The sequence below is a fragment of the Leopardus geoffroyi genome, chromosome E1 (genome assembly GCF_018350155.1).
Source record: "Leopardus geoffroyi isolate Oge1 chromosome E1, O.geoffroyi_Oge1_pat1.0, whole genome shotgun sequence".
NCBI classification, from domain to species: domain Eukaryota; kingdom Metazoa; phylum Chordata; class Mammalia; order Carnivora; family Felidae; genus Leopardus; species Leopardus geoffroyi.
Genome location: NC_059330.1, coordinates 58,204,821 through 58,223,348, shown reverse-complemented (window position 1 = coordinate 58,223,348; position 18,528 = coordinate 58,204,821). Strand labels below are relative to the sequence as shown.

At 61.1% G+C, this 18,528-nt stretch overlaps 1 protein-coding gene and 1 long non-coding RNA gene across 3 annotated transcripts in view; one reads left to right on the top strand and one right to left on the bottom strand.

Annotated features, from left to right (window-relative positions):
* CANT1 (calcium activated nucleotidase 1) overlaps window positions 1-14,026 on the top strand; it is a 30,520-nt gene extending 16,494 nt beyond the window's left edge. Inside the window, exons 1-6 of one of the 2 annotated variants that reach the window (XM_045489746.1) lie at window positions 5,087-5,215; window positions 6,588-6,662; window positions 7,630-7,821; window positions 8,376-8,507; window positions 9,720-9,978; window positions 12,621-14,026. In XM_045489746.1, coding sequence (XP_045345702.1) covers window positions 6,611-6,662; window positions 7,630-7,821; window positions 8,376-8,507; window positions 9,720-9,978; window positions 12,621-13,683 — 1,698 coding nt within the window. In that variant the 5' untranslated portion in view covers window positions 5,087-5,215; window positions 6,588-6,610 and the 3' untranslated portion in view covers window positions 13,684-14,026. Of the gene's footprint in view, window positions 1-5,086; window positions 5,216-6,587; window positions 6,663-7,629; window positions 7,822-8,375; window positions 8,508-9,719; window positions 9,979-12,620 lie in introns of those variants that run through there. The other variant, XM_045489745.1, reaches the window with a different exon arrangement.
* On the bottom strand, window positions 1,236-3,808 carry LOC123604075. The gene is made up of 2 exons (XR_006715206.1): window positions 3,578-3,808; window positions 1,236-1,770 (listed from the first exon to the last, which is right to left on the bottom strand). It is a non-coding gene; the product is annotated as an uncharacterized LOC123604075 (long non-coding RNA).
* Window positions 14,027-18,528: the final 4,502 nt, after the last annotated feature.

Genomic DNA, 18,528 nt, shown 5'->3' with positions numbered 1-18,528 from the left:
GTGCCCTTGGCGTGTCTGTGGAGCTGCGGGGATGAGCCCGTTCCCCGGGGTGCGAACCCTCAGGAGCACCCAGGAGCAGCGGATGGGGAAGGGCTGTTGGAGAAGACGGGCCTGAGCTGGCGTAGGACCCAGAGGGCGTGCTCACAGGTCCTTTTCTCTCTTCAGACCCTCCCTTGCCCTTCCCCCTCGCCGCCCTGCTCTGCATCCCCAGAGACTGACCTGGGGGGGGGGGGGGCACGGAGGGAGGAGGATGAGCCAAAGGTCCTCAGTTCCCTCTAGCGGGGTCGCCTCCGGCAGGATCTCACGAGAAGGGGCCCCCCTGCCCTCTCAGCCTGTGCTCCAGTGACTGCTCCCTGCCCTCGGCCCTTCTGGCCTGAGAGTGGTCCACACTCCAGGAACCACTCTACCCCTCGTGATGTCCCTACCCCGGCTCACTCACACCTCGCAGGTCGTCCCCTTCCTTAAAGCCTCCGTCGGTGACCCCCGTTTGGGGCCATCTGTTTCCTACTGGGAGCCTGACCATCAGATACCGCAGGGAGGTCAGGGAAGAAGGGCCGCAGAGGGTCCGTGGACTGAGCCACAGGGAGGACCCGGTGTTCTTGGCAGTCCTCCGGAGAACAGCTCCAGGAGGGCCGCGAGGGGGAAGCCGGAGGGCGTCGGCCTGAGATGGAACCGGACAAGGAGTCATCTCTTTGAGAAGCTCCAGATACCGCGGGGTCTGGGCGCACACCCTCCTCACACGCGTGGTGACTGTGGCCTGCTGGCTGCTCTCTGTGTTCAGGGTATAATTCATCAGCAAAAGGAGAGCTCCCAAGCACCGTCTTGGAACGGAGTGAAAACAAGTGAGATTAATCTCTTCCCAAGCGTGAATCCTGTCATATGCACTTTAAATTGGTGAGTTTCAAGGTAAATCGTACCTTAATAAAATTGTGTAAAAGATGTGACTCAAAAGCCTTCACGCCAAGAAAATGCCAAGGCCACGTGGTCTTACTGGTGAATTGCCCCAAAGATTTAAGGAAGAAACAATACCAAGCCAACACAAAACCTTCCATGATTTGGGAAATCGAGAACACGTCCTGACTGATTTTCTGAGGGCTCCACTATCCTGATACCAAAACCAGACACATCTTTTACAAGAAACGACAGATACAGACCAGCATCCCTCATGAACAAAGACGCAGAAGTCTTTGATGAAAATCTAGCCAGTTGAATGCAGCTGTATATCAAAGCGGAAGTAATTCACGAGAGAGTGTGTTTTATTCCAGGAAGGCAAGGTTGGTTGAATAGTCAAAAAGTAACATAATCCACCACGTTGCCAGAGTAAAAAGGAAAAATCCTATAATTGTCTCAAAAGACACAGAAAAAGGTTTGGACAAAATTCAACACCTGTTCATGATTTTAAAACAGACAAAACTCTTAGCAAACCAGGCATAAGAGGAACGTCGCTCATCACTTGATAAAGGGCACTTGCCGTAAACCTACAGCGAGCATCATACTTTGTGCTGAAAGAACAAAGGTCTTCCCTCCCCCTAAGGCTGGGAACGAGGTAAGAATGTCCCCCCAACAACCTAATTTCTTATGTTGGAGCCATTTTAAACCAAAACTCGCACAGAAGTTGCAAAACTAGCACGGTGCCTTCGTGCAGCCTTCTCCGGTGCTAACAGCTTCCGGTTTTCACGAGCATAAGCGCAGTGATCAGACGCGGGAAACTGACCTTGGTTTCCTCACTTTTATTCACAATCATCCAATGGGGTGGCCCAGAGCGTGCAACTGGGCAAGGAAAAGCAAGTAAAAGAGAGTAAAACTATCTTTTTTTGCCAGAGACAAGATCAACGGGGCGGGAAAGCGTAAGAAGCCTTCAGAAAACAGCTACCAAAACTGAGAGTTGAGCTTAGCGGAGCTGAAGGACAGATGGCACACGTGCAGAAATTCACTTGTTTCTGTGTAGCTGACGTGAACAACTGGAAACCCTGTGTAGTAGTTAAAACCTGGGAATGACCCAAATGTCCATCGGTGCACGTAAACGCTTACGCAAGTTGTAGTCTGTCCCCGTGGGGCACGACTACTCAGGAAAAAAGTGAGCCGAGAGCTGGTATTCACATGTGGCACGAATGAGTCTCAAAAGCCTCGTGCTAAGTAAAAGCGGCCAGATGCAGAACATCACACGTTGTATGTTTCTGTTTCTATGAAATTCTAGGACACGCAAAACACATCGGTAGTTGCCAGGGATGGGGGCTGGCGGAGGGGACTGACCGCAGAGGGGCATAAGGAACGTTTGAGGATGATGAAAATGTTCTGTAGATTATGGTCATGGTTGCCATTTGCACACCTCTGTCAAAACTCATTAATGCATTTTAATGAGTGCATTTTAATGTATGTAAATCATATCTCAAGGGAGCAGGGGGGAGGGGCAGAGGGCGAGAGACCGACTCTTAAGCAGGGTCCACGCTCAGCGTGGAGCCCCACGTAGGGCTCGATCCCATGACCCCGGGATCGTGACCTGAGCTGAACTCAAGAGTTGGACGCGCAGCCGGCTGAACCATCAAGGCCTCCTGAGCCAATTTTTTTTAAAAAGAAAAAGTGGGGGTTTGAATTCCCAGCTCCTTCCCTTCTTGCTGCACAACCGGGCACATTTTGCCTCTCTCGCCTCTGTTTTCTCATCTGCAAAGGGAACCCCCTTTGCAGATACCACCCACGGGGGTTTGGGTAGCAAGTGGGCCGAGACCCGTGTGAAAGGTCCGTGGTAGACCCCAGCAGGAGCCTCTGGGGCCAGTTCCTGCGCTCGGCGTGCAGGTGGGGGAGACGCAGGAAAGAATACCCTATGAGCCGGCCAGCGGTCCTCGCCTCCGAAAACCCCCAGGCCTCTCCCTGCCGTGTTGGCAGTGGCTTCCTGGTGATAGCAGCCGGACCGTCTGCGGTGCCCGGGGCTTTCCGTCCTACCGGCACGGAGTCCCTCCTCACCGGACAAGGCTGTCTCAAGCTCGGTTCCGCCTGGAGGGCCCCGGGGGAGCCCACACCCGCACTCGGATTCCATGCAGAGGCCTTGGGCTCACACCTTCCTTGCCCGAACACGAAGGACTTTCCAGGACCGCGGGGCTAAAGATTCAGCAACTTGAGTTGGAAACCGCGCCACCGTGAAAATGAGGCCAAGGAAACCTCGGTGAGAATGGAGGGGGGCGGCGGGCGGGGGGGGCTCTCACCCCCAGCCCTGGTTGACCACCGCAGACCCAGCAGGAAGAGACCGCGTCACTGTCCCAACCTGGAGGAAGGAGGGTTTCTTCCTCCCCACGCCGCAGCTCAGCCACTGGGAAGCCGGCGGCTTTGCCGTAGCCTGCTTGCTCCGGGTAGCAACTCTTAGCTCTTCGTCAACAAACTGGTTTTTGCTGGTAAGATAGCTGGCAGTTTTATGTTTAAGGGTAACGCCACCACCACCTCCCAAAGGACTTCCTTCGTACTCTCTTCCTGTCGGGCGGCTTGCGTGGGCAAAAATCGTGGAGACTGTGAGAAGGGGGGGTCCTGGGGGTTCTGCACCAACGAAGCTGAAGCTCCTTCATCTGGATGGGATTTTAAAACTCACCACGGTCTCTCCTGCCAGCGCTGTTTCCAGATGCTTCTCCCCCTGGATATCTGGTTTCTCTGGAGGGAGCTGGAGGAGCCACGCAGCTCCCTGAAACCTCACCTCATGGGCAAACAGCCACTCAGGGCTTGACCTCGGCGCGCCTTCCTGGGATCGCAGTGCCAGGGAACCCGTGTGTCTCAGCCCTGGCCGCCACGGCAGCCACCTGGAGGGCTTTACGTTGCCGATGCCTGTCCCCACCCCGGAGATCGTGACGGAGTGGGCCTGCACGCCAGGAGTTTGTAAAACTCCCGGGTGACTGTCATGTGCAGACCAGGCTGCGAACCACTAGGCTGGGGAAACCTGGGGACATTCCAAGGGACAAATCATCCAGAACCGTGACATGTAGGTGACAAAAACAAAAGAGGGCGTTCGTTGCCCCATTTAACCGCGAATCCCAGGGCTTGACCTTGGCAGCTGGACCCAGGGGCTCGGACCACAGCCTCGGGACCTACCGCCTCCAGGTCTCAGCTCCACACCCCCCCCCCCACCTTCAGATGGGCTCTCCCCGGGGCATCCGCAGCCCCCGGGCACACGCACCCTACAGGGACCCTCCCTGAGGCCGAAGCTGACCCCCACTGGGCCGGCCGCCCTCACGGCCTCTCTCTGACACCATCCCTGTGGCAAGGGGCCTGCAGGGCTCTGAGATGCCAGGTCTGGGTCAGACTCCGGGGGAGCCTGGGCCCCCAGACAGCCTGGGAGTGGGAGCCGGTGCCTTCCCGAGGGAAAACTGCAGTGCTGCTTTCTGTTGGGGGGCGGTGGGGGGGGGGGGAGAAATGGCTGGGGGGGGCTCCGCAATTTACACCCGCCCTGCAGGGGTGAGACGCTGGGAGAACATCTCCGCCCTGCAGGGGGAGAACGCTGGCCCTCATCGGGGGTGGGTGGTGTGCCCCCTGGAGGTCACTTGCTGGCTGCGTACTTGGCCGTGCTGTCTCGCGTCTCCGAGCCCCCCTCGCCTGTCCAGGGATGACTCCGTGCAGCCTCGCGGAGGGCCTCTCAGTGACGTCAGGCTTGCCGCACTCTCAGCGCTGGGTGACGCTCGGTGAGCGGCCGTCCCGGCGGTGGCCACCCTGCTGGCCACGTGCCAGACCCAGGATACGGCCCGGAGCGTTCAGCGCGAGCCCAGGCCACACTGGCAGGTGCAGCCCCAGCCTGTCTGTTCCCACCCCCTGTTCTTCTTCCCGGCTCCCCCTTCTCCACTCCCCACCCCCACCCCCCCCCCACCCCCGTCACCGCCGCCCTCCCCCAGCGCCAGCCCTTGGGGCCAGTCTAGCTTGGAAGGTTGTTTACAACCAAGCCTAGCTGCTGCTGTGGGCAGGCCGCCTCGCTCCGGTTATCACGTCAGTTAGACTGCCCCCGTGAGGTCCAACATCTGCAGCTAGAGCTGAGAGGAGGGAGGGGACCAGGGAGCCTTGGGCCGGCAGCCAGTCCCAGAAGAGACCCAGGTCAGGTGGTTTCTAGAAATCGAAACTCCACTGTTTTCTGTGGCATTTCCTGGGACCAGCATGCCCCGCTTCACACTGGGTTTTCTGGGTTGAAGAGGGGATCCTGCAGCAGGTAGGCTAGAGGATCCAGAGCAGCCATCAGTAGTGGCCTCAGGTAAGCTCATGCCTCTTGTTCTCAGGTGGGTGTCCCTCTCACTACCCAATGTAATCTGGTGGGTACAGTCTCCCTGTGTGTACCCAGCTGGGATCTGGTGCTCTCCCTCAGCCCAGAAACCATCATTGCCACTCCCAGATCCACAGGGTCTCTATGTACAGTTGTCCAAGTGGTTCACTGCACAAGGACAAAGGGCAAACAGGCTTGGAATTCAGCCCAGTGCCCTCTCACCAGTTGGTGTATTCCAGCCCAGGCCTATACCTATCCCAAGAAAGAGTATCTTCTTTCTAATTTGCAAAAGTCAGGCAGCCTTATCCCAATTTCCCATGTGAGGGAGCCAGGCTACAGCAGGCGGCCGTGACCACCCCAAGGGCAGCCATATTTGCATACCACGTACCGGGTGCTTGATCGCCACTGTTAATGCACAACTGGGGTGCTGCCTCAGGGTCACCAGCCCTGAACTTGTAGGGGTGCCCACAATGGCGGCCTCGTTGCCCACTTGCTGGGCCCGGGAGTGGCGTGTGGCCATGGGATTGTCACCGAGACAGAGAGACGATGACTGGTTCCCCTACAGCCGGGGCCTGGCGGGCAGAGGCAGGTGAGGGGCAGAGGCTGGGATTAAGGCGAAAACCGAGCCCCAAGAATTGCAGAGAAGCAAGGACTCCAGGTGGACGTTGGAAGAGCTGTGCCCCCCAGGCTGGTTGTGTAGTCTCGGTGGCCCGAGCCTCTCCGCGCCTGTGTCTTGGGGACACTAACCTCAGAGGTGGCAGCACCAGGTCCACCGCTCAGCATCTCGCCCCCAGCCTGCTCCTCCGGCCCCCGTCTTGTCCACACCCCCACCCCCACCCCCACCCCCACCCCCACCCAGCTGCAGCCAGTCCCAGGCCTCAGCCCTGACTCCCCCGCCCAGCCACTGTCTCTGGCCCTGTCTGTCGCTCCTGCCTGGATTTCTGAGGACCTCCCGGCGTGTCCCCTCCCTTTGGGGCCCACAGAGAGCTCTCAGGCACGCCCACAGGAGTCCAGCTGCCAAAAGTAAAGCCCTACCTTCAGCAAGGCCCACCAGGCCTCTGGGGATCTGGGCCCTGCACCCTCTACAGCCTTGCCCAGGGCCTGGTTTTCGGAGATGGGCTTTCGTGCCCGCTGTCCTGCTGCTTAGAGACCTCCACCAGTTCCCCCCACCCTTCATCTGGGCAAGTCTCATTCCCTCCTTACGCGCCGAGGACCACCCCTCGGGGGAGGGGTTCCCGCTGCGGGGGGGCACCTGTCACACTCACAGCTGAGAGCAGGGACACCACACGTAGGGTCTGAAGGATCCTGGTCCCAAGGGCTGCCCAGCTCTGCCGTCTGACTCTTCCGCTTCCTTCCACCGCAGGACAGGGGCCTCCCAGGAGAGCCATGGCCCTCCCACGACTCCTCTGGATGTGGCTGCTGGTTGCAGGGACCCAAGGTGAGCTGAGCCCCAGGAATGCCCAAAGCGGCCATCTGAGGGGCCGCTGCTCCGCCTTCTGTGGGGCTGACCCCTCCTTGCGGAAAATCTAGGCAATGTTCTGCCTGGTCACCGGGGTCAGCCCGGGTCTTCTCTCCTGCCTGGAGCCCTGGTGATCCCCAGTGACGGTGGCTTATAGGTTCTGGGGGGACACCAAGGGATTCTCCGTTTCATCCAGTGGGACCCGGAGGGACTGAGCACTGGGAGACCATCACACAGGCCGAATGCTGGGGGTTGGGGGTGGGGTCACGAATCAGTGCCCTGTGGGCCCAGTCAGACTTCAGAGTTCTGGATGCCTGTCTTCAGAAGTGTTCTCAGGAGGCCCTTCCTTGTCCTGGTGACCCCATGGAGGCCTGCTGCAACCCTAACTGAGAACTACCCTTTGACATGGCACCCAGCTCCTGCCTGACCCTGTCCCAGAACAGCCCCACTTTCTCTCTGCACCTGGCGTTTCCTGCCAATGTTTCTGGGGGGGTCGCTGGGCCTGCCACTCCTGGATTCCCCCCCCCCACCCTCCCAGGGGTCCATTCTGTAGTGCACAGGCAGCATCCCTGAGCCCCAGATGCCCTCAGGTGGGGTCACATAGGCCCCTCCTCCTCCATTCTGCCCCCCGGGGTCCCGCCTCCCCCGTTCTCAGGCTTTAGGGTCCCAGCTGCCTCTCCTGCCCCTTCTCTACCAACAGAGGAAGGACTCAGACCTCAAAGATAAGAGGCGTTTTACCTCCTGGGGGGGGGGGGGCATGTCCTCTACCCCTCCCCTATAGGTGAACCCCTCGACGATGGATGGAGGGCTTTAAAGTTCGTTGCACAGAAGGCACCCCACCCTGGGGGGAACTGACAAGTGGTCCTCGGGGGGCAGGGCCCCCAGATAGGGAGGGAGGTGGGCCTTCCTCCCTGCTGACCTTTCTGTTCCCTTGGGGACCCTGTAGGTATGAAAGATGGGGACATGCGGCTGGCCGACGGGGACAGCACCAATGAGGGCCGCGTGGAGATCTTCTACAGAGGCCAGTGGGGGACGGTGTGTGACAACCTATGGGACCTGACGGACGCCAGCGTCGTCTGCCGGGCCCTGGGCTTTGAGAACGCCACCAAGGCTCTGGGCAGAGCCGCCTTCGGGCCAGGTAGGCCTGCTGATCCCCAGGTCCCAGAGCTGGGACCGGCTGCAGGAGAAGGGCCGGGCCTCCTCACTCAGCTTTGGCCAACACTTAAAGCAGTGCTAACACCCGAGCTGGCCAGGGGCACTCACACTGCCGGCAGCCAGTCCCTCAGGCCCTGGGAACCATACCTTCCTGAACCATCCCGACCGTTTCCACTGACGCAGGGCCCGTGATTCTGAAGAAAGGGAAATAATCCAACTATCCAGAGGCGGGGGGTCGGGTAGAGATGATGGCTAGTTTGTGGCGCCATCGGAATAACCCCGAACCCGCACTCGGATCGCCGCCAGGTCACACCTGGGGACAGACCCCGCAGGGCAGCGTGAGGGACAAGGGGCCGCCGGCATGGAGCGGGAGGGCTGCCCGGGGCTCCCGTCGCCGCAGTAAACGCAACTGGCCTCTGCAGTCGGCAGTTCTGGGGGAGCAGCAGCCCTGTCCACGCCCCGCCCACCCACCCCCCCCCCCCCCCCCCCCCCGCGGAGGGCGCCAGCTCCCCCAGCCCCGCCCTTGTGTGCCTGCAGGCGCGGGCCCTGTCATGCTGGACGAGGTGGAGTGCACGGGGACAGAGTCGTCGCTGGCCGAGTGCAAGTCCCTGGGCTGGCTGAGGAGCAACTGCAGGCACAATCAGGACGCTGGCGTGATCTGCACCAACGGTGAGCCCCGCGCGCCGCACGCCCGCCCTCGCCCTCCCCTGCGCCGCCCGCACCCTCCCTGCGCACCGCACGCCCTGCCCCGCCCTGCCCCGCCGCACGCCTGTCCCGGAGGGAGGGGGCAGGAGAGCCTCTAGAGCAGCACCACGCCCCAAGCGATCCCCCGTTCCCCACGGCCCTTCGCCCCCTTCGCCGGGCTGCTCAGAAATGCTCCCTTTAACCGGGTCCTTGGGCAAGAGCCGCCTGCCCCCTGCACGGGACACCTGCGTGCTGCAGGCTTGCGTCTCGAAGCCTTTTACTTTCCTTCGTCCTCGGTCGGCGACACGGAAGCAGCGCCCGCGTGCCTGGACGGCAAGCCCTAAACCCTGCCCCGTGGCTCCCGCCCCTCTGGCCTCCCCTCCCCCTCCCCCTGCACCAGCACGCGGGCTGGCCTCTCTGGGCCACTCCGCGTTCTTCAGTCCCCGATTCCTATCTTTCTTCTTCTTCCTGGGCTTCGCACGGGGCCTGGGGACCTGGGCAGCCCCCCCAGGCTTGGGGACGGAGCATTTACACAGCGATAGAGCCACCCCATGGAGGGCTCCCTGGGAGCGGGGCGCGGGGGGGCCAGGCAGGGAGCCGGTGGTGACCGTGGGGGCGGAGGAATGCGGGGCTGGACCCGCCTGGCTGACTTGTGACCCATTTGTGAAAAAGAAAGAACAGGTGGGATTTTTGTTCCCAGTTAGGCTTTGGGGGTGTCGGGACAGGGGTACATCACCCCGGGCACCACCTCGGGGCGGGGGGGGGGGGGGGGGGGCTTCAAGTGGCTTCTCTAGGCTCCTGTTCCCTGAAGGAGGCTGCTAGGGACCCCATGGCTCTGAACTGAGTTTCTGTAAGACTCTCTCTCCTCAGACGGTCCAGCCAGGGAAAGGGTCTGGGTTTTAGAAGGCACCACCTGGGTGACTGCTTGAGCAGCTGGGATTTTAAAGGGGGGGGGGCAGGGGCACTGGACGTGGGGGGAGGTGCTGCCCGAATGTGGGGGAGCAGAGGAGCTAACTGGGGTGTCCCACCGGGGTGGGGAGGCTCTGCACCACAGAGGGGACGGCACCCCCTGTCTCCCCTGGAGCCTTCCTGAGTAGATAAGGCGAGGAGGAGGCCGAGTCCAGGAGGCAGAAGTGTTCTTGGGTGACGGCCCCTGGCCCTTCTTGCTAACAGTGTGCCCCCCTCCACCCGTTTTAGAAACCCGCGGTGCCCACACCCTTGACCTGTCGGATGAGCTCCCTGCTGCTCTCGAGTGGATCTTTGACAGCCAGAGGGGCTGTGACCTGTCCATCAGGGTGAGGGTGAAGGACGACGAGGAGGAGGGCCTAGACGTGTGCGGCCACAGGCTGATCCTGTCAACCAACCCCGAGGCCGAGGCCCTGTGGAAGGAGCCTGGCCCCACCGTCACCATGGAGGTGGACGCAGAGTGCCTGCCTGTCGTCAGAGACTTTATCAGGTGACCATCCTCGGGACGGGGGTACCAGGGCCTGGGCAGGGTCCCCAGGGCGCTCCCACTCCCTCCGGCGGCAAACCTCAGGGGCTACGGCACCGACCTCACGGGTGCTTCCGCAAGCACGTGCGTGGGCACGACACAACACAGACTCACACCCGCGTGTGCCCCCACATATCCGCATGGTCTTAAACAGGCATACCCACACCCTCACGTGGACACACGTGTGCTTGCACATGCTCGGGCTCACAGTTGTGTGCGTCCCACCCTCACGCGTGCACACGCACACTCTTGTGCGCACACACAGTTGCGCACTCTACACTCACACACACACACACACACATACACACACACAAATACCGACTTTCACAAAACACTGTATAAAAAAGTCTCCCAGCAGTCGCCGCCGTTAGAAGAGGCATCAAACCCTCTGTGGGTCACGAGTCCACCGGGTCCAAGACCCGGACCGGTTTGGTGAGAGGTCGCTGGAGGGGCCTGGGGCAGAGCTGGGAAGGGGTCCCGCACACCAGAGGCCGCCGCCGGTCTGGGCCATGGCCTCCGCGGAGGCCCAGTCGTGTGCGTGTGTTCGAGGCGGAGTCAGGTGGTCCAGAAGCACACACACCTGTCTCTGAGGTCACGTGAGGTCACGGCCCAAGATTTGCAAGAAACTTAAACGTAGTTCCGAACTCACCCTCCTCCCCGTCTCGCTCTGACCTTGGCTTGTGTGGAAGGTGGAGCGCTTGTGACCCCAGACCCGTTGGAGTCTCCCCCGCCCGTGAGCCAGCGCCCCAGCTGGGGACACGGAGACACCAGGGGCCCGCCTCTCCGGGTCCTGGGCCGACCCTCCCGCCAGGCCGCCCTGCCGGGGCCCCCAGGGGGCTTGTGCTCCGAAAGCACGTATTTAAAAAGAGCTGCTCCTTCTTCTCCGGACCTAAAGCTCTATGTAGCTGCGAGCGACAGTGAAGAGAAAACAACAAATGTTGGCAATTAAGACAGATTGAAACGGTTTCTTTCCGGCTGCCCTGTGCTGCACCGCCCCCCGCAATGGGACCCTCTCTATGAGAACCAGGCAGGCGCCCTTCCCCCCCCAACTGCTGCCCTGTGCAGTGGGACCATCTCTACGATCCGTTCGAGAACCAGGCAGGCACCCTTCCCCGGCTTCCCAGGCCCAGCTGGAATCACACCGTTGGTCAGAGCTCAGGATTCTGGAGCAGTGGTGATGCCCCCTGTCTCTTTCCTTCTCTCTCTGTCTCTTCCCTTCTCTGTCTTTTCCCTTTTCTCTCTGTCTCTGTTTCTGTGCCCTCGCCAAAGGCAGAAAGGCTACAGCGAGCTGGATGCCCCTGGCCTCCGGACCCTGTCCGGCCCCGGGAAGGCCTCAGGAGACCTGATCCCCATCGGGGGCAGAGACTCCCCCCATTCCTCTGCCCGGGGCCCCCTGATGCCCGGGGCCTCCTCACCAGTTCCCGTGGTTTCTGAGGTTCGCCGACGCTCCCCGTCCTTGTTCGAGTCTGCCTCTCAGGGGCAGGCCGAGGGACGACTGGGACCCCCCTCCTCACACCGGGGCCCACCTGAGGCTGAGGTGGACAGTGACTGGCGGCCTGGGAACCTCCCGCTCCGGCCTGAAATGAGAATTGGGAGGGGTGGTAGCCACAGTCCCTCCCCCCTTTTGCCAACGCACCTGCGGGGACTGCCACCAAAGAGGCCGTGCTCGGGAGGTGTGCGCCCCAGTGCCCTGCCACTGCCCCAGGGCGAGGCTTCAGTGATTCGGGCAGATACCCAGCTGGTGGGTGGCCGGCCAGCGGGAAGATGCCCTCTTCCCCCTGCGAGTTCCTGTCGCCAGCAGGAATCACACATTAGGCTTCGAGAGTAGCGAGTGCAGGAAGGGACGAGGAGGGGAAGACCCGCGTCTGCCACCGTCACTGGGCACAGGGTCTCCTCCCAAGGGACCCCACCCGCCCCATCCCGGGAGAGGACGGCAGGCCTAGCCTGGCATTGCCCTCTAGGCAGACCCCTTCCACACCTGTTCTCACCCAGCACAGCGGGTCCTGGTGGCACCCCGAGTCACAGAGCCAATCATAGATTGGGTGCCACCGGCATGGGCTCCCCATCAGCAGGGGAAGCAGACAGGGAGCAACCAGGGTTGATGCCCGTGTCACGGGGGCAGGAGATGGGTGCTGGGGACAGAGGGGCACTGACAGGCACCCAGCAAGGGACCGAAGGGGCCCTGGCCCGGGCTGTGATGGCAGGAAGGAAGGGGTAGTGTAGTGCTGATGCCCGAGGTGGCCAGCAGGTCCTGGTGCCCAGGACACCAGAGGGTGATGACCGTGACGGCGGAGGCAGAGCACAGAGGCTGCTGGTGCTGCCTCCGTCGCAGGTGAGGGACGGAGCGTCGTGCTTGGCGACCCTGGGATCTGCCCGCTTGTCAGATCTGAGCAGATGTGAGATTGGACTGTGGATTGGCCCGAAAGATAAGTCCGTGGGGCACCGAACGCCTCTCGAAACGGGGCACCGCCGGGGGTGTCTGTGGGTCGGCGGCAAACACGGGATAGATGGTGATGCCAGAGAGGCAGGCCTGGCACACGCCCGGCCCCCTGTTGTCCCGCAGGGGCAGGGGTGCCCGGCTGGTCAGCGCTCGCTCCCCTCCCCAGGTACTTCTACTCCCGAAGGTTGGACGTCTCCCTGACGTCGGTGAAGTGCTTCCACAAGCTCGCCTCCGCCTACGGGGCCTGGCGGCTGCAGAGTTTCTGCGCCAGCCTCTTTGCCATCCTCCTCCCCGAGGACGCCTCCTTCCAGACGCCCCTGGACCTCTATGCCTATGCACTGGCCACCCGGGACCCCACGCTGGAGGAGCTCTGCGTGCGGTTCCTGGCCTGGAACTTCGAGGCCCTGACGCAGGCCGAGGCCTGGCCGAGCGTCCCCACGGCCCTGCTGCGAGTCCTGCTCTCCAGGAGTGACCTGGCCGTGCACAGCGAGCTGGCCCTGCTGATGGCCGTGGACGCGTGGAGCCAGGAGAAGCAGCCCTCCCACGGGGAGGTGGAAGGCCTTCTGGACGAGATCCGGTTCCCCATGATGCTGCCCGAGACCCTGTTTGAGCTGCAGTTTAACCTGTCCCTGTACCGGGGTCACGAGGCACTCTTCCAGAAGAAGACTCTGCAGGCGCTGGAGTTCCACACCGTGCCCTTCCGGCTGCTGGCCCAGTACAGAGGCCTGAACCTCAGCGACGACGCCTACCAGCCCCGGCTGTATACCTCGCCCACCTGGAGTGCCAACATCTCGGGCGATTCCCAGGCCTCGTCCGGCTACCCCGGCTACCCGTACGTTCCAAACTGGTCCTTCCAGACCCCACAGCACCCCAGCTTCCTGTTCCAGAACAAGCTCGTCTCCTGGTCGCTCTTGTACCTTCCCACCGTCCAGAGCTGCTGGGACTACCAGTTCTCGTGCACCGCGGACGAGGTCCCCCTCCTGGGCCTCTCCAAGTCCACCTACTCGGATCCCACCATCGGCTACCAAAGCCAGGCTCTGATGCTCTGCGAGGGGCGCTTTGTGGCCGACGTCACCGACTTCCTGGGACAGAAGGCCCCGATCCCCGACGCCCTGGGCACCAACAGCTCCAGGAGCGCCTCCCTCTTCCCCTGCCCGGAAGGGTCCTTCACCAGCTTCCAAGCGGTCATCCGGCCCTTCTACCTGACCAACTCCTCCAACGTGAACTAGGCGCCAGCGAGCGCCGAGAGGCCAGGCGCCTCCCAGTCCGCCCCAGGTTTGCCGTGGCTGGCCGCCTCCTGGCTGCAGCCACCCGCCACACCGGCCACCAGAGGGCCCTCGCGCTTTCACTGATGTCTCTGAGCTTAGAGAAAGTACTGGAAGGCTTCAACTAACGTTCACCATCCTGCACAGAAGTCCCAGTTCCACCCCCACCGCCCGGCTGGTTTCCAGGTCGAGAAGCAGCAGGACCTGGGAGGGGCAGCGGCTGGACTTTCCACCCGGCCTTTCCCTTTCCCGGTCGGGTCCTGTGCCGTCCCTCGTCCGAGATCATTAAAATTGCACTGATTGCCCAGTTCCCGCGTTGGTGCCCAGAGTCACGCGTCCATTCTGCGCTCGGACGTTGGGTGTGCGGGGTCCTGGGGCTCAGAATGAGCAGACACAGCCCCTGTCCTCGTGAAGCTGCGACCCGCGCGGTGGGATGGGCGGGGCAAGTAGACACCCCCGGCGTCATCGCAGTGGGGACGGCAGGTGATGGAAACCAGAGGGTGCGCAGGGCGGCGGGCTGTGGAGAAACGAGAGCCCGGGGCATATGGAAAATGGGGCGGGGGGCGGTGAGCCCCGGGGAGAAGGAGCGGCCCCCCCACCGCGACCCCGTGCCTCCGCGAACCCTCGCGCATGCGCACAGGGATGTGGACGCGGATTCTCCTCGCAGCCAGGCTCCTGGGAATTGGAAACCACCGTCATGCACGTCAGCGAGGGGCCAGAGCCCCGATAAAGGACCCCCACGACGGGGTGGGCGGGACAGAAAGGCGTGCTGGAGCGACCCTGGGCCACCCACACAATCTAAGTGAGGGCAGGGGACTGAGCCTGGGGTCCCGTGGGCACTTACCCTGGGTTCGGGGTGATCAACCCTCCCCCTCCCCCCCCCCCCCCCCCCCCCCCCCCCCCCGCACCGCCGAGAGCGGGGCAGGAACTCTGAACTGTCCCTGCTGCTGTGTGATATGCGCTCCAGGCCAGGGTCCCCGGAAACACGTGGTTGGCCGAGCCCAGGCCGCGTGCTCGCAGCTCTTGGCCAGGGTCTGAACGGCAGCATCTGGGCTGCTCCGGCCTCGGGAAGGGGAGGCGCCCACGGGAGGGAGGGTCAGACGCGGGACAGGCCGGAAGGCAGCAGGCCCGACGCACCCTGCGCCCCCGCCCCCGCCCCCGCAGGGGCAGAGAGCCTCCCGCCCGGCCCAGGCACAGCTTCGCCTTCCCGAGGGGTCCCCAGCTCCAGGCCCGCGGTCTTGGCCACGTCGGTGGCTGTGCCTGGACGTTTTACAAACGTTAGCGTTTCGTTTCTACCGCACACTGACTAGCACCAGCTCCTGTGTGGGGCTCAAACGCAGGTAGAGGTCGACGGGAAGGAAAGGTCGGTGGAAGTAAGCACTGAGTCCCAGACGTGGCCCCGGGGACCAGCTGTATGGTGTGGGCACCACCAGCTTCCACAGCGGTGTTCTTCTGTGGCTCTGGGAGAGCCACCTGCCGGCCTCGAGCTCCGCGTGCACCGAGGACCGGAGGGCGGTTATCGGCTTGTGTGGCAGCCCGCGATCGGATTCGTAAGGAATCCGGAAGCAGGGTGGTTCCGGCAGAACTGGCTGGCATGCCTCCAGGCCCAGGTTCTTCCGTCTCCCGCCCCTGCCGTCCCCGAGCCCTTCCACACTCGTGAGTCACGGGGCTGCCCGCCTTAGATCCTTGGGCCTCGGCACCTGCGTGCACTGGGGCCAGGCACCACGCCATTCGGTTAGCCCAGGGTTGGTAGGACAAAGGCCAGTATGACGGGTGGGGAGGGCCAGTCCAAATCTAGAATAAATGTCGGATCCCTCGGCTGGAAGATATCCGCCGGTGCAAGTGCCCTCGGGGAGACGGCGGTTCCGCCTCGGCATCACAAGACGCCAGGGGAGGGCTCGGGAGCAAACGTCAGATCGCATCGGCCTGGGTGACTAGGCCAAGGTCCGCCCGTGCACCGCCACCCTCCCTGCCACCAAGGCCACCTGGAGAGCCAGAAGAGCAGGCCACTGTGGCCGGGGAGGGGCAGTGACTGCCCCCGAGCAGCCTGCCTGACGCCCATGGCATGAGGGCCTGTTTGGTCAGAGACTCTCTTTGGTCAGGCTCTCTGATCAAACCCTGCCTCCTCTGCAGACAAGGTGGCCCAGACCCTCTTCCCTAATGGGGAGTGAGGTGTTGCTCAACCTTCTGCCCTAAGGGAGGGCGACAGTGCCACAGCAGGCCTCTCCCGCCTGGTGTTAGCCAACCGTGCATCCTGAAACCAGGCTCGCGTCTTCCCCAAGAGGCTGCAGGTGGCCGAGGGAGGGGCGACCGATGCGCAGAATACGGCAGCCCACAGATACGAGCCACCCACTACTCCAGGGATTGGTCGAGCCACTCCTTGGGGACCCACTCCACCTGCTGCTGGGGGCTCAGATCCCGTCGAGCTCAGGGAGGGCTGCTCAGGACGCGTGCTCAGGTGCTGGGGCCCAAAGCTGGTTGTGGCTTAGAAGGAGAGAGGTTCCCTGCTGAGGACAGCATCGACTTGACTGCAGACGCCCAGATACCTCCCGGATGGTCCTCCCACCAGGCCTCGTGGGCACCGCCCCCCCCCCCTCCCCCGCCAGTGTGCCTTGGTGAATCCCAAGCACCGCTGGGGAGGCAGCTCATAAAGGAATCCGTTCTGGTCCCGAGCCCCTCACGGACAGCTGGCCACATCCTTCTCCTTGCAGTCGGAAACCCCCACCAACTGGCACCTTCTGCCTCAGTGCATTTCCCTGGGGCGTTCAGGCAAGAGGGCTGTCCGGGTCTGTCTAGATGAGGGGCCACAGATTAACTGCACGTCGTGCACATTTCAGGGTCCTGGATCCTGGGTTCCTTTCTCTGCATCGTAGCGAGGACTTCATGGGTCACCGGGAAGCCCAGTTGTCCCTTCAGGCAGGTGAGACAGCAGTACTCAGCGGCTCAAGCAACGAAGGCAGGTCTCTGATGGTTGTGCCTGTACTGGATATTTTTAGCGTCCGCTTCATATATATAAAACCCAAAAATAGCGATGACTTAGATGGGATACTTTCTTTTTCTCTCACCTAGGAGAGATGAGGCAATCATTCTGGAGGTGGGAGCCTCCTTTTCTCAGCACTATCTTAGGCTGTGACTGCCATCTTTGAGGTTACTTCATGGTCCGCAGTGGCTGCTGGGATTCCGGCCATCATGTCTGCCTTTCAGGAGGAAGCAGGAAGGAGGTAGCAGAAAAGGACAAAAGACTTTCTTCCGGCTGTCTGTCCCCGGAGACTGGGTGCATCTTTAAATTTTGCACGTAATTTAGCTTGCGTGGTTCATCCTTGCTTCAGTCCCATTGAAAACAGCTGCCCCTTCAGCCTACAATCCTTGAATATCTTTGGTTCTTCATAGTATTTTGTGGGCAGCAACAGGGTCCCCGACATTTTGCCTCCAGTGGATATTTCATTCCAGGCGACCCACAGGCCAGTAACTGAAATCAGCTGGTTTATACACTGCCAGCGGTCTATCCCTGTATGCCAGTGGAATTTTGAGAAACGGTGTTACTGCTTTACGACATATACGTATAAGGGTACAGATCTACATCGATGCATATATATATATATATTTATATATATATATATATATATATATATATATATATATATATATATATATATATATACACACACACACACACACATATGTATAAAGTACAGAGCTCGGTTCATCTTTATATTACGTGTATACAACAAATGCCGACCCCTCAGATCTGGATTCTAACACCTCCCTCGGCCCCAGAAGACGCCCTCATGCCTCTTTCCAATTAGTACCACACCCCCGCCCCCATAACCACCGTTCTGACTCTCATCAACACAGACTAGTCTTTCCTGTTCTTGAACTTCACATAAATGGAATCATGCTGTGTGTACCCTTCAGCGTTGGCCTTCTTGGACTCGATATTTTGTCTGCAGGTTTCCGCAGAAAGGCAGAGTTCCATTAGAGGAACTTGCCCCAGTTTTCCAACCTGTTCTACAGCTCCTGGGTATCAGGGCTGTTTCCAGCGTTTTGGTATTTTAAAAGAAATATTTACTGATTTTGAAAGAGAGAGGAGGGGGCAAAGAGAGAGAGAGAGAGAGAGGGAGAGAGAATCCCAAGCAGGCTCCGGGCTGTCAGTGTGGAACCCAACATGGGGCTTGATCCCATGAACCGTGAGATCATGACCTGAGCAGAAATCAAGAGTCGGATGCTTAACGGACTGAGCCACCCAGGCGCCTCTGCCGTTTTGAATAAAGCCTCCATGAACAGTCTGCGTGTGTCCTTTGGAGGACACGTGGGCTCATTGTCCTGGGGGTGCACCCAGGAGTGCAGTCGATGGGGCGTGCGTTTCGCTTTAGTGGACACTGTGCAGTCCTTTCCCTCAGTGACCGTGCCAGTGTCCCCCCTGCCCCCGCGTGAGAGCTCAGCTGCCCCGCGTCGTCCCCAGCACCACGCACTGTCAGTCTTAACTGCAGTCATGCTGGGGGGGGGGGGGGTCCAGCGGGAGTTTCTCCGCTTTCAGCCCACCGTTCTCCAAGGACCGCTCACCTGAAATCTACTTCCAGCACCAGCGTCTACACCAGCCACCGCTCTCGGTTGCAAACAACAGAACCGAGTCTGGCGACTCTACGCGGAAGAGGGTTTAAGGAAGGAATCAGGAAGCTCGCGGACCGGATGGAAAGGCTGGAGAACCAGGCTTGGGAGCTGGGCAGCAATTAGGGAAGTTAGCGTTTCAGGGAACTTGCCCACCAACAAACCAACCGCTCCAAAACTCAGCCCCTTACTCCCGCCATT